Source organism: Gaeumannomyces tritici (assembly GCF_000145635.1).
Source record: "Gaeumannomyces tritici R3-111a-1 unplaced genomic scaffold supercont2.4, whole genome shotgun sequence".
In the NCBI taxonomy this organism is placed as follows: domain Eukaryota; kingdom Fungi; phylum Ascomycota; class Sordariomycetes; order Magnaporthales; family Magnaporthaceae; genus Gaeumannomyces; species Gaeumannomyces tritici.
In genome coordinates, this window is record NW_008804548.1 from 1489201 (window position 1) to 1503158 (window position 13958).

Genomic DNA, 13958 nt, shown 5'->3' on the forward strand with positions numbered 1-13958 from the left:
TAGTTTTTTTCATTTAAAAGAAAAAACCATTGTTTTCTGTGATGGTATTCTAGGTGCCGTGCCTTTTGGCAGGGGATATGGACAGCTGAATGACGGTAATGCTCTCCTATCCCGTCATATGGAGGCAAGTGCAGGCCTTCATTTGGAGATCGTGCCTTCCATGACAGTGAGTTGGGCTGCAACATGGATGGAAGCATAGAATGGGGCTTGAAGCTTCTGCCGACCCCACTGGTGAACCCCACACTTGAGCCAGTGTGGACTTGGCAACATCCATGGTACAAAACAAGGGTCCTCGCACTGCACTTTCGCCCTGCGACGTCCTGAACCCAGCATGGGATTGAACTTCATCGACCAATAGAGCGAGGGGCCGTCAGCCAACGAATGCGAGCAGCCTTTCCTTCCAAGACCAGATACTTGCTTTCAGACGCGGCATGGCGCCTCGAGGAATCTGAAGGCCGCATAAACGAGAACCGCAGAGCCCGCCAGCGCCGCCGCCTCTTGCTGGTCTCAGCAATCCTTTATCGCATTTGCGCAATCGCGAACCCAGCACCCGGCGCGCCCAAACTCTCGGACAAGATGGCGTTTTCGCCGCAGCTTACCATCGCCAAGGCATCGCTCCTCGCCTCCCTGGTGCGAGCGGAACCGACGGCTTGCTCCCGCGACGAGATCGAGCACTTCCACATGCTGCTTGACTCCGCCATCGCCCAATGCTCACCAGCCAACGTTCAGGTTTGGAAACACACCGTCACCAGCCCATGAGAAGACAAGCCCCTCGCTGTCTGCCTCCATACTCCTCCATCCACGCGAAAAGCGTCGAGCTTTCGAATCAGGGGAGTGATTTCCTCGCATGGGGCCGTAGCTAAATATTTCATCCCGGCATCACCACCGCCCCTCGTTTTGCGCGCTCGAACAGAAATGCAAGAATTGGACGCTGCGGCACATTGCCCAGTCTACGGCAAGGGTGGCCGCCCTGGGCAAGTTCCTGGCCGCCCTGGCCGCATCTTCCGTCGCCTCTGAGCGACACCACAACAAGAAATCGGCTGCGCCCGCCAACAACAAGCCCCGCGTGGCGCCCCGGAAGCCTTCGGCCAAGCGAAGGAGACTGCACCTGCTTTACATCATCAGCGACGTCCTGCACCACACTCGCACCGTTGACAAGGATGATACCTTCGCCGCTGGCTTGGAGCAAACCCTCCCGGCCATCTTCAAAAGTGCAGCCTCCTTTAGCAAATCGCCCAAACACATCAAGAAGCTCCATGACCTAGTGTCCTTGTGGGAGGAGAGGAGTTATCTGCTGTCGCCGGAGCTTCCTGCCAAGCTTCGCGAGGCCATCGCAGCCGGCTCAGCAGCCATTTCAAGCTCGAATGTTACCGAAGCTGATGGTCAAAGGGGTGGGAAAGCAGGAGGCGCCCCGGCTCCCGCCAAGGAGGCGCCGTTCTTGCTGCCCTCGACCCACGGCGACCCATCGACGGCCTGGTATGACCTGCCGGCCGCCAACTGGCTGCACGTCCTGGAGCCCAATTCGACGCGGGTTGTGGATCCAGCCCGAATCAAGCCGCTGGAGCTGAACCCGGGTGCCGCCGACGTGTATCTTGTCGAGGCGGTCAAGTCCCTCCTGGCCGATGTTGACCGCCAATATTCTTCCGATGTCGGCGTCATCGGCGCCGCCGACGAGAATGACCCTTCAGTGAGCATCGACCAGATGGGCGAGCGCGTCGAACTCGATGAAATCACAGGCAAGATCCTTGGTGGCACCACATATTACGGGTGGTCCCGTGACTTCTGTCTCAAGATGAAGGCCCGGCGGAAGCAGGGTCGCGCTGGTGGTAGGGGCGGCGGCTCCAGAAGTAGGTCGCGAGATTCGAGAGACAGCAGCGGTTCCACACGCAGTCGGGGTCGGGACGTTAATCGAGACCGGGGTGGCAGCTACAACCAAGGCAGAGAGAGGAGCAGAGGGAGAGATGGGAGCAGTGGTGGCAGCCGGGCCCGTAGCTCGTCCCGCCCGGTCTTCAAGCGTCGCCGTGTGTCTCTGTCTCAGAGTAGGAGCCAGTCGATGGATCGCGGAGGGATCGGACGCGGCCGCAGTCGCAGCCGCAGCTACTCCCCGGACCACTACCGGCGACGATCCAGGTCTCGCAGTGGCTACGCACCTTCCAAATCACGGTCTAGGAGCCGAGACCACCGCGGGATGGACCCCTCCCCGGGATATTCGCCCCCTCCCGCAGCCGCTACAGGGCCGGTCGCGCCGTTTTTCCCGGGCATGCCGTCAAACATGCCGCCAAACCCGCAATTCCCGCCGCAACCGCCCATGCCGCCGATGCCCTTGCCTCCGCCGCATATGATGCCCGCCATGCCGATGCCACCTCACCAGTTCCCCGGCCAAGCGTTTGGAGCCTACCCCCCGCAACCCCCGTTTCAGCCCTACCCCAACCAGTGGCCCGCTGCTGTGCCTGTGCCACATCCTCATGGCCTTCCAAACACCCCGATGGGCATCCCGATGCAAGCCCCGCCGTGGCTGCCACCGCGGCCGGATCAGCAGGGCGGATGGATTGGCGGGTGGGGTGCTCAGCCGCAGCAACAGTCGCCTCAGTCCCCCGCGGGCTCCCCTCCGGCCCATCAACATCATCGACCGCAGCAGGGCGGCTATCAGCACCAGTACGGGCGGGGCGGGGGAACGGGCGGCTACAGAGGTCAGTCGTCTGGGCGCGGAGGATACAACAGCGGCCACGGGCGAGGATGGTAGGGATGGGCGTGCATGATTTGATGTGCCAAATCAGGGTTTCAAAGATGGTGGAATGCATTCACTGCAACGTCCTCCAAGCCCTTGAAAGCACTTCACGAAAGACCGCCGGGTCTTGCTTCTTACTCCCCTGGCGACGCCTCTGCAGCTCAGATATATTTGCCTAATACAGCAACGCGTGTGCGTTTCTTGTAAAGCTGGGCCCGACCCCTACGCGCAGGACCTTGGTCCCTCGGCAAAGTAGTGCAGGCCTACACGCTATGCGATGGAAAGGAGGGCTGTCGCATTCAAAAGCCGACTGTTGCGGCCGGGCTGTTTTTAGGGCTGAGAGTGTACGAATAGGAATAGAGAGACGGGGAACACGTCGTTGTCCCCCCCTCGAGACTATGCGTGGGTGTGTTTTTGGTATTCTGGCCAGGATTTTCTAAGACCACGTCCTCCCCACCCCAAACTCTTCAAACAGAAAAATTGTTCAGTACCAAAAAGAAAGCCTGAGAAAAGGACCTCGAACTCAACGGCTTGATCCAGCCAAAAAGAAGAAGAAATGAGAGAGAAGAGGAAAGAAGAGAACATGGGCGCCACCCTAAAACCCCCCACGCATTCATCAAATACACCTTGAAAGTCCGCCAAATAAAAAGGTGTTGCTGCCACCAGCTAAGGTCGACGTTGTGTATGCGTCAACCCATACAAATCCCACAAGAAACAGACAGAAAGCCAAAACGAGAGTTTTCTGTGCCCTTACCGTGATTGCGAATAAAAAGGGTGGCAACAAAAATCCCGAGAGCAAGGGCTCATGCGAATCCGGAAAGCGAAGCTGTCTATCGAGATGCGCCGTTGGTTAAGAGTAAAGAATAAATAAATAGGTGAGACATGGGTGTGGCGCATACGGCCAACAGACACAGACCCGGCCATGCGGTCGGGGAGAAAGGAGCGAACCACAAGATGACTTTGGCTGGCCGGGGCTAGACGCGCTTCGGCTTGACCCGGGCTACTTTTCTGTCCTAGGCTCACCGGCTCCGAGCCGAGCCCACCGAGCTTTGCCTGTCGTGCATCCCCGGCCGACGATCCCTCCGTTCGCCGTCCTGCAACTTAAGCGAGTCCAGGCGCTTCTGGTTGTCTTCGGCGGGGTCGACTTCGTCCAGCCGCGGCATCGAGTTCATGTGGGATCTGCCAGGCGTGCCCGACTTGTCGCCAATCCCATTGGCCTTACGCATGTTGGCCTGCTCAGTGATTGCCGCCCACTTGCGCTCACGCAGGGCTTCCCTAGCGCCCGCACTGTTCTGCTGCTCAGTGTATTCGTGCGAGCAATCGTCGAAGAGTTGGGGGTTGATCTCCATAAAGAGCTTCATGGCATTATAAACCATGCCGTGGATCGTCCTGTCGTCCTGGGTGTCAGCAAGAAACGATAAAAAGTGACGGTGACAAAGATCCATGGAGCCGTATACATACCGATTCCAGTGGCCTTTGGAGTTCTCGTAAAGGGGCGCGAACATGATTGGGAGGATGATCTCGACATTGTCGCTTACGAGATTGCAAAAGTACTCGTTATTCCAGAAGTACAGTGCTCTCTCTGCGACCTGGAAGTGGGGGCTGGCGACGGACTTGGCCAGCTGATGGAAAAGAGGTTCCTGGACCTTGGCAAATTCGGCAGGGTCCATAACCTCGAAAATGTCCTCGACCTCGTTGAGAAACATGACCTCCTTGGTGCTGTTGACTTTGGGCCAGTACCGCAGCAGACCCAAGACGACCTCCTCAGTAAGGGAGGCGTCTTTCTCGAGGAACTGAACGATGCAGTAGGCCAGCTGGGGATGGTACATGCTCAAACTCTTGACCTTGTGCAGCGGCAGCAGGACCCTGGTGAGGAACAGCTTGTGTTCCTCCTTGAGGGGGAGGGCGAATCCGTTGATAATGGATCCCAGGATCTCGAGCAGCTCCGCGATACCGTTGAACCTCTCAGTCTCGTATGTGAACTGGAAGAAGACGTTGTTGATTGACCTTCGGATAAAGGACCTCAGGTTGAGGAACTTGCCGTATATCCGATGGAGCGTGGTCTTGAGGAAGTCGCGCTCGCGTGGGTCCTCGGAATCGAACAGCTCAAGTAGCTGCAGGACGAAGCCGTGGTCGATGTAGGCCTTTGCGATGTTGGTGTTGAAGTCTTGACTCTCGATGAATCGGAGGAAGAACTCGTACACGACCTGAATGTGCGGCCAAGCCGGCTCGAGCACGGGTTCGTCTTCTTCGGGGTCGAAGGCCTCGCCTTGCGGGTTGATGGGCGGGGGGATCTGGCGGAACAGGTTCTTGGCAAACATCTTGACCACCTCCGGGTACATGCGCTCCGTGATGACCTGGCGGTGATTTGCGACGTAGTCGAGAAGCTCGTGGAGTGCCAGGCGCTTGATCTCCTTGAACTTGATGTCACTGCTGGCGTCGTTGAAGTCAAAGATGACATTGCACTGCTCAATCTTGTCCATGAAGAGTTTCTCCTTCTCGTGCGGCTTCTCGACCTCGTGGAAGCCTGGCAGTTTGTGCATCTTGCGATCCTTGTCTTCCGAGATGTCGAACCGCGACGAGTGCTGGCGCCTGGGAGTCCTGAGACCCTCTGGCACATCCTTGGGGGTTTGCTGGAGACGGTCGAACATGAGCGACTTCTGGCCAGCCTTGGGCGGAGCAAGATCGTGAGGCATGGTCTCTGCGGCTCCGGGGGGTGGGACATGCTGCTCAAAGAAAGCGGTTGGATGTTAGCGGAGGATTTCACTTTCCACTTATCAGCCGAGATACAGCTTGGTCGCTCAAAGCGACGGCTGATGCCTCGAGGCACAGGAGTGTCCGTACCGGTGCGCTGCTAGGGCTGATAATAACAGTAGGCGGGAGCTGCCCGTGCCTAACAGGTGTGCTTCCTCCATTAGAAGCAGGCGACGAGCCGCCCATGGTGGCAAACCGGTCTCCTCCCTGGCTCTGCATCATCTGGCTGCCGTCGGCACCGTGCGGACTGCCATTGTTGGGCGGCAGCGGCTTGTTTCGCGGGTCATTGAGAGTCGAGGTGGACGAGGTCGGTGTAAGTACAGGGGACTGGTTCGAGGCATCCCGAGAGCCGCTGGGTTGTGGCGAGGCCGCGCCGTCCTTGGAGTCCTTATTCTTCTTGGAAGACTTGTTCGGGTCCTTGCCTCGCGAGAGCTGCGCGTGGAGAGATAGGAAGCGTTAGCATTGCGCCCTGAGTATGATGGCGATGATGCATTTGCAACGATGTGACGTGAGCGGGAGCTGAGCACAACTCGAGATTAGAGCGATAACAAGCTGCCACTAACAACTTTCTGACTGAGACGTCTCATCTTGGTGAGCTGCCGGACACCCTGTCGCTCGCTGGGCGGTGGGGAGACGTGATCCAAGAGGGCCAGAGGGCGGTGCAAAGCGGGGTTGGTTTTCGCGGACGATAGCTGGTACACACGGACTAGCTATGCTCTCCGCGAGCGGCCCAGACGCTGGTGGGCAATCTCGGGCGAGGCTGCGCTGGAGACAAAGCAGGGCAATTGGGTGATGAGTGTTGGCAGTGCTACTGGTGTCGCCGGCAGGTTGCGGGGTGAGACCCTCGGCGCAGCTGGTGACAACCGTTGACGCAGGATGGGGCCAGCAAAGGGGGACGACAGGAGCGCGCTCCAATCCAGACAAGGCGGCGGGCCGCTCCCAGCCCCAAAGGAGAAGATACACGAAGCTAGCAGCCAGCTGGACGCCCAATTCGCGGAGGGCACTGCGCGGTGGCGGGGAGGCAGCTGGCGGAACAGGCAACGAGGGTCGGGCAGAGGGGTTTTGTTTGCTTGGTTCGTCTGACGTGAAAGAGAGATGGGGGAAGATGCAAGCAGGCGGTGGCCGATTTAGGGTGCGTGCGTACGGGAGGCTGCCGCAAAGGAGAGCGGAAGGCGACGACGGAAAGCAGTGGCTGTGGTGGTGGTGGCGGTGGCAGGGGATGGATCGAGAGAAGCGAGACGGGCTGGGCTACAAGAGGTGTTGGGCGGGACGAATATGACAGGCAGAAAAAGACACAAAAGCTAAGGCAACACAGGCAGGGGACAAACCTCGCGCTTTAGTTTGGAGAACATTTGTGCAGCGGACCAGGCAGGCAGACAGAGAGGTGGGAGGAGAGGTCTCCTGGGACTCTGCGCTGCTGCGTCTGCGATGGACGGCGACGGATCGGGTTGGGCTCACGGGTCGGAGCGGACGGTGCGGTGGTGGTGGCTGTCTGCGAGTGTAGGCAGGCGCTGCTGGGAGCCGAGCTGAGTTTATTGTTTTGCGGGGGGGCCCAAGGCGAGACGCGGCACTCGGATCGGTGGCTGCAGTGGGATTGACGGGTTGCTTGGGTTGGACTGCTGGCAGAATTGGGGAGACGCGAGACGCAGCAGGTGCAGGCAGGCAGGCTGAGCCTGGCTGTTGGCGGCGGATGGCGGCGCTGTTTGTCGCCCGGGAGCGGTGAAACGGCACGAGGCAGGTCGCGGGAAAAATACGCGAACAAGCAAGCACGCCCTCCTGCTCTGTGGTCTGTCTTGATCGGCCACTGCACAAGACAGCGCGAAGGCAGGGTGGGTGGGGTTGGCGCAAGGGGAAAGCGTGCCGTGGCTCGAGGGCGTCGTCGGGCGGTCGCTGGGGACGTCGGCTTGCTGGGTCAGGTCGGCCGGTCGGGGAGCAGCACCAGCGGGACGGCACGGCGGGGAGGTGAAAAGAAATAAATAAATAAAAAATAATAAAAATACGGACGAGATAGCCGGGCAGACTAACAGCCAGCCACGAGGACCAGGACGGGTTTGAGGCCTGGGGTCAGTGGTTTTGATGATGCTGCCGGTATTAAAGCCATTGAAGGGTCGACTCGAATGGGGCCGACATGTGTGGTGGCACTTTCGAGGACGCCAGTGCAAGTGGAGGCTCCAATTGTGCTCTAATTGGGGTGAGTGACTACTGGGCCAGTTGAGCCCAAGGCGGGCTGCGTGCACGTACCAGGCCGCAGTCTGGGCTGCAGGTCACAAGACTCGCTGATTCGGCAGCGAGCCTGAACAGGGAGCTGTGGACTGTGGGTGCCTGAGCTGGGCCAGTCGGAGGAAACACCACAGCACCCGCCCCGCAGTCGACGAGATTGCCGTGGTTGAGGGCAGCATGTCTGGACAGGCGCACAGAATGCCCGGCACCGTGGCTCACATGGATTTCTGCTCTGGGCTGTGCTCTGTTTGATCTCCAGCACACTCCCCGTCCTTCGTCGCACCAGTGCCATCAGGGAACGCGGCAAATGCCACCCAAAACGGCACCAGGCCAGAACACGCCTCTCAGGCTGAGTACCAAAACGGGAAATAGGGCCGCCTGCAACATGGAGCCGTCATATCTCCAGCTCCCTGATGGCGGCCGATGCATTTACGTTTCTAACGTGCAGTTTGCAGGCTGCCTACCGTTGCACATCGGACCGCCCTAACTTTCCAAAGCCATCCACATCGATCACTGCACCTCGCTATTTCTTCTTCTTCAGTCTGCCATGCTACCCTCTGCCCTGCGCCGTCTGTAAAGTCCCCGTAGATACATGCTTGCACAGGTCCCAGAGTAGACTGTGGCTGCGGTGAGACAGTCCTTTTCAGAAACAGGAATTAAGACCGAGGGTTAGGGTTCACGTGTAAAGTCCAGGTCAATGTTGTATGCGGGAGGATGATGTCTTTATTACCGTTTCAACCCGGAAAGAAAGACCCACGCGATCAACGATCCTGATCCCTGGGACTGTACTGTCTGTCTGTAAGTCTAGTGGTAGGTATAGCGCGACAGCTGCCAGATTCGGTTGTTTCAAGCAGCTGTGGAAGATACTCAGTGGGTCGCGCTGCACTTTAAAATGATGCGACCATCTCAAGATGCACAGTGCACGGGACATGTCCAACCCGTCATTTTAGCTTCCGCCTCACCTCAACCCAACCTGGCCCCGGAACTCAAGCTGATGGAGCACATGCCAAAAGGAACTCCGTCCCTTGATCTCTCTGCCCGATCCGCGAGAACTGCAAACTCTTATCGCCATGGGAGCTCGCGAGCATGACGTCCTCGGTGAGCTCGAGCTCTCTGCCCGCTCAGCCTCCCAGGATGCCCCCTTCTACCAAATCCCCTCCCGAGTTGTCTCGGCGGTTGAGCACCCAATGGTCGTGTTGGATAGTGACAAGGCCATGAAGACATTTGGAAGTAGCTTCAACTTCCACACAGTAGGTTCTTGGCCGTCGGTTGGGTGCTTGCCCTTTCAGCACCGCACGTGCTGACGCTGCTTTGCTAGATTCTCGACCACGAGAGCGCCCAGCTGTCGGTGCCCTTGTATCTGCGCTACGATAACCCTGTCGTGCGGCCTATAATCTCCCACAATGCTGCTTCTCACAACGTCCTGCTCAGGATTGATGTCCCTAGAAGGACTGGTAGGAAGCGCAAGCGTGGGAGCGATGGACCTTGGCAGGAGCCCGACGAGGCATCTTTAGACGCCCTACGTGAATCTCAACGGCTTCAGGTTTACTCGCAGAAACGGCTAGACAGTCCTAGCTCCCTCAGGCGCAAGCTTCGGGATAACGTGGGCAGGTACGAGGTCGAGGCTGTCGGCTTGATCCGGAACACCCACCGGTACAGAGGCCTCGCCGACTTCCAGTACTCGACTGTCAACAGCCCTTTTATGAACCAAGTTGTAGATAAGATTCTGCCGGGCGATGGTAAGCATCTACAGCTACTACACTTCTCTGTCTTGGGATCCCTCGCTGACTTGACTTGGCCACGCGCGCAGTGGCGATGCTACGACAGTTCGCCTTCAGGCCTGAGGTGGCACAGCCCCCAAACGTGGAGATAATACCTCCTCCCGTGTTCAGCCACATGAGTCTGCCATTTCAATATGGCTACTCGCAGAACCCTTACGTTCGCACCGTCGACGGCGCCGAAAAGACCATCAACGTCCAAGCCCGCGTTCGCTCAGCTGGTTACTTTATCTCCCACAACCGCTATCCTGTGCCCGATGCTCCCTCACGCCAACCTGACGCTACCGACCCGCAGATGGCGGCTGTGGTGTCGGAGCTCCGTCTTGCCATGGCTGAGCGTCCTCTTTGGACTCGCCGCTCCCTCACAAACCGCATCATGCGTGCGGCACCCTTCTCCGACAATCTTATCAAAACAGCGATTCCGTATGTGGCGTACCAGTTCAAGGCAGGGCCCTGGCGTGATGCGATGATCCCTTACGGCCTAGACCCGCGGTCCGACCCCAAGTACCGAATCTACCAGACCCTTTCGTTCAAGACCCGTCGTGCCGACGCCAACGCTGCCAGCCAACCCTGGGCCTCCCTCCGCCGCGCAGAGGCTGCTGCTGCGCGCCGTGCCGCCGAGCGCGTCTCCATTAACCCGCTACCCGTCAACCCTGACAATGGTGAGGCCGACGACGTGCCCTACGACCAGCAGCATCGCGACACCCACATCTTCGACGGCCACTCTTTCTACACGGACGGCAAGGTTTGGCAGGTGTGCGACATCACGGATCCGCTCCTTCGGGACCTCTTTGCGCGCGCGGCAGTGCGGCCCTCGTGCGATGATGCCGGCAGTGGCTGGTTCCACCGCGGGCTCTGGGCCAAGGCGCGCGCCGTCATGAAGTGCAAGATGCTGGCCATCACATTTGGCCGCGTCATCGCCGATGCCGATTTCGCGGGCACCCTGGCCATGGACGACGGCACCCCAGAGCCCACGCCGAGCGCGGGTACCATCATCGCCGGAACTGGCAATGTCCGCCATGCTCATGTCAATGTCCCCTTGCCCGACCTCGGTCTCACTGACGCCGAGCTCGCCGTTATCCGTGGCCGTGACCAGAGCAGGTTCCACTCGAGCCTCAAAAAGCGTGTCAGGCGGAGTCATGGAACGCAGTATAGGATTCCTGTGCTTACCAACAGCGGGCAGGAGAAGCAGAAACAGCAGCAGCAGCAACCGCAGCCGCAGCAGATTCAGCAGGCTGGGGTCGATGGCGGGGCAGCTGCCAGCGGAGTGGCTGGACAGACTCCATCACTCACAGTGACATCCCCGACGATGGTGACCACCAAGTTGACCTCTGGGGTTGTGCGTTTTGAGGACACCCCCCTCCGCTCGGTCGAAGATGTGATCAACCAAGACGATGACGATGAAGACGATGACGAAGACGAGATTGAGGACGAAGAGGAGGGCGAAGGCGAGGGCGAGGGTGACGATTTGGATGGCGAGGAAGATGAAGACGACGATGAGGAAGGTGAGGATGAGGACGACTTGGCCGAGGACACGTACTATGAGGACGGCGGCATCGCGAACGAGGCCGAAGTATCAGCAGGTCCAAAAGCGGTTCCAGTCCAGAGGCAAAACGCTTCCCAGCTCACCGGCCCCATATCGGGCCGTGACGGCGACGACGGCGGCGAGAGCGAGGGCGAAGACTTTGACGACGAAAACGATATATACGACGATGAAGACGAAGACGGCTACAGCAACGACGACGGTGCCGTTTTCGGCGGTGAGTTCGCGAACAGCTATGAAGAGGAGGGAGGGTTTAGCAGCGCCGAGGAGTACTAGGGTGGCACGGCCCGGATCCAAAGCAGACTGTCGCCTTGTGGAGTTGCGGACATATCAGGAGTTTGCGGTGACTACTCGAATACGCCTTTTTGTTCGGGGCAACGATTTACGCTAGCCCATGTCAAATGACGGCGCTATTGATGTGAGCCGATTGTAGTAGCACAAGGACAAGAAGAGACTGTGCTCGTTCCTAGCGATAGCCTGGGAAAATCAACGCTTTGCCAGTCACGCCAAACAGCACATCACATCCGCCACTCAACCTACCTGCCCGTTTATGTTCCACGATGACACGCGCGACGCCGCTTCTAGGGCCGTTGAGATGGCCGGCCCAGGAGCGGAAGTTCCGCTCCAGAGGCGGCTCGGCCGCTCCCCTGACGTCCAACGTCTCGACGGCCGCCTACAACGGCATGCTTGCGGCTGGTAAGTGGCTTGCTGGTGGGAATACTATCTTATTTCCAAGCTGCACGATTTGCGGCATTGACCCCGGCTGCTGTCATGCTGCCGAATCTGGCGCCGTGTCCCTGGCTCCAACGCGCCCGCGGAGGGGGTATATTACACCGTTCGACGCATACAGAGTTTTCTATGCCAAAGATCCGTCCAGTATCTTTGCCGCTCCTCCCCAGTCTACCCTAACCACTGACAGACTCCGAAATCTCGAATCATCCGGCCGACAATCACCATGCCGCCGATGCTGGGCACCCCGAAAGTGAGGATCAACCACAAGTAAATAAATGTGTATAGATGCCGGTTCGGGGCCCCGGTGTTGATGAAAGGTCGCCCCTCAAGCGGCTGGGCTGGCGCGACCAATGCTTGCCCAACCAGGCCGCATGCCAGCCACGCCATCGTCCAGGCCCGCTCCTCCACCGTGCTCTGCCCCGAGCGGAATGACGAGATGGCACCCACGATGACGAGCGGTACCGCGGCCACCATGAAGGTCAAAACGTACTCCCAAATGAGTCGCTTTCGGTTCTTCCGCCGGCGGTGCCGAAGATATCTAAGTTTGTATTCCTCGTAAGCATTTCCCGAGAGGTCCCGAGGTTGATACTCAGGCTGCAGATCATGGTCGGCTGTCTCGTCAAGTGTGCCGACGACGCCTTCAACTTTGTACTTTTCCCTGTCCTCGTCACTCGTGCTCCCGCGCTCTCTCCAGTCGTTGATCTCTCGCAGAGCCGCCGAATCGACGATGTACATGCAGTCGTACTGTGGGCATGCCAAATTACCCAGCAGGTTAATGGCTGACATCCAGGCATAAGGCGCCACTGTCAGGCCAAAAGCGGCATATCCGAAACGGTCGATTTGGTCAACCCTAGTCCGGTACAGGGTCCAAATACTAAAAAATAGCTGCGCCATTGATATCATACTTTTGACGAAGTTGTGGTTGCAGCTTATTACGGTGTGACCGTTGGGTTTGAAAATCCGTCGCGCATTTTCCCAGTACCGTTTGTGGATAGGCAACTGTTTCTCGGGTAACGGATAGTCTTCGTCAAAGGTTGCGTCTCTTTGGACTACCACCAGTTGGTAGCCCTTGGGTAGTTGACATCGGCCGTGAACTCTTGTCATGGAAAGGCTGCTCTGTTCTCTTCGAAGCCAGCCATCTAGATCAAAAAATCAGTTTCAGTTTTTGCTCTTCTGCGCCCAGCTATACCGACTTCCTCCCCTATTAAATTTCCCCTATCCTCACCTTCTCGAGCGTGTATTATTGGAGCCTTGATAACAGCGCAAATGGCACCGGCACTTGCAGCTGCTCTTAAAGGGGTTGGCTTTAGGACAGCGAACGTCGCGATGGTACTAATGGCGTGTGATATGCCACCACCCGGAAGAAGCAAAGCCGTTAAAATGGCGACTCCGGTGCTAAAGGTGGATTGGCCGGGCCGACTCGGAACTGTCGCCGCATGGGCGACGTAATTTCCCACGAAGAAGAGGAAAACATCGAGCCAGCGTGCGGAGCGGCAAAGAACCTTGCAATCGTTGCCGTTCAGAGTGAAGCCTGGAAGATCTTTGGGGCACGTTTGCCCGCCATTGGCGGTGTCGTTTCGGGAGTCGCTCTGCGCCAGCACGACAGTTGAGCTCAGGAGAATGAAGGTCAGGACAATGTATTGGCTAATAAGGGTGATCATCTTCCTCAAGGGTGGTGTGTGCGATCTGGAAACAGATGGTGGGAGGAGTGGATGAGCCTGGGTATGTGCTGACCCTTCCAAGAACAGATGAATGGGTATATTCGGGAGAGAGTTGAAGTCGAGGGGAAAGGAATACGAGGGAAAGGAGCTAGAAGCCCGACCAGGCGTGGACAAGAATATGCAAGTTGGGCATCGCAACATTTATTGTATGGAGGCTGAAAACCCATCTCTCGGCCTGGACAGTCGAACACTTGGAGGCTCCAAGGGTTGACCGACCCCATGTGGCGCCAGATAATTTGCTAGGCTGAAACGGGCAACTCTTTGCTCTCTCCTATCATGTTGAAGGCATTCAGCCACCTCGTACGGCTCTCACATTATGCCTGGGCGCCCGCAGCCCCGGCTTCAGCTCTCTCGGCATCCGTATCTGATTGGCTCAACTAACCGCGTGCTTTCAATGTGCTGCATGACGGGGACGCCGGCAAACCAATTGATTTCTCGGCAAGGGCTGACAGCATTGGTTGCTCCGCAGTGTCTGTCCTCAG

At 58.1% G+C, this 13958-nt stretch overlaps 4 protein-coding genes across 5 annotated transcripts; 2 read left to right on the forward strand and 2 right to left on the reverse strand.

Moving 5' to 3' along the window:
* Positions 1-576: 576 nt before the first annotated feature.
* Positions 577-2984, forward strand: GGTG_07937 (hypothetical protein; the record flags this gene model as incomplete). Its single annotated transcript, XM_009225768.1, has 3 exons — positions 577-729; positions 950-2690; positions 2938-2984. 3 exons carry the CDS (start codon positions 577-579, stop codon positions 2982-2984), a joined length of 1941 nt encoding a protein of 646 aa, XP_009224032.1.
* Positions 2985-3002: 18 nt separating this feature from the next.
* GGTG_07938 lies at positions 3003-7631 on the reverse strand. 2 transcript variants are annotated; one of them, XM_009225770.1, is made up of 4 exons: positions 6811-7631; positions 5573-5914; positions 4190-5454; positions 3003-4117 (listed from the first exon to the last, which is right to left on the reverse strand). In XM_009225770.1, the coding sequence occupies exons 1-4, from the start codon at positions 6832-6834 to the stop codon at positions 3748-3750; spliced, it is 2001 nt and encodes a 666-aa protein (XP_009224034.1). In that variant the 5' UTR covers positions 6835-7631; the 3' UTR covers positions 3003-3747. The 2 variants fall into 2 exon arrangements, with proteins under 2 accessions (XP_009224034.1, XP_009224033.1); XM_009225769.1 differs by having other exon boundaries at positions 6046-7631.
* A 1043-nt stretch (positions 7632-8674) lies between these two features.
* Positions 8675-11569, forward strand: GGTG_07939 (transcription factor tau subunit sfc1). Its single transcript, XM_009225771.1, has 3 exons — positions 8675-8952; positions 9021-9441; positions 9513-11569. The coding sequence occupies exons 1-3, from the start codon at positions 8773-8775 to the stop codon at positions 11297-11299; spliced, it is 2388 nt and encodes a 795-aa protein (XP_009224035.1). The 5' UTR covers positions 8675-8772; the 3' UTR covers positions 11300-11569.
* Positions 11570-11604: 35 nt separating this feature from the next.
* On the reverse strand, positions 11605-13416 carry GGTG_07940 (hypothetical protein; the record flags this gene model as incomplete). The annotated part of the gene is made up of 3 exons (XM_009225772.1): positions 11605-11696; positions 11941-12534; positions 12981-13416. The coding sequence occupies 3 exons, from the start codon at positions 13414-13416 to the stop codon at positions 11605-11607; spliced, it is 1122 nt and encodes a 373-aa protein (XP_009224036.1).
* Positions 13417-13958: the final 542 nt, after the last annotated feature.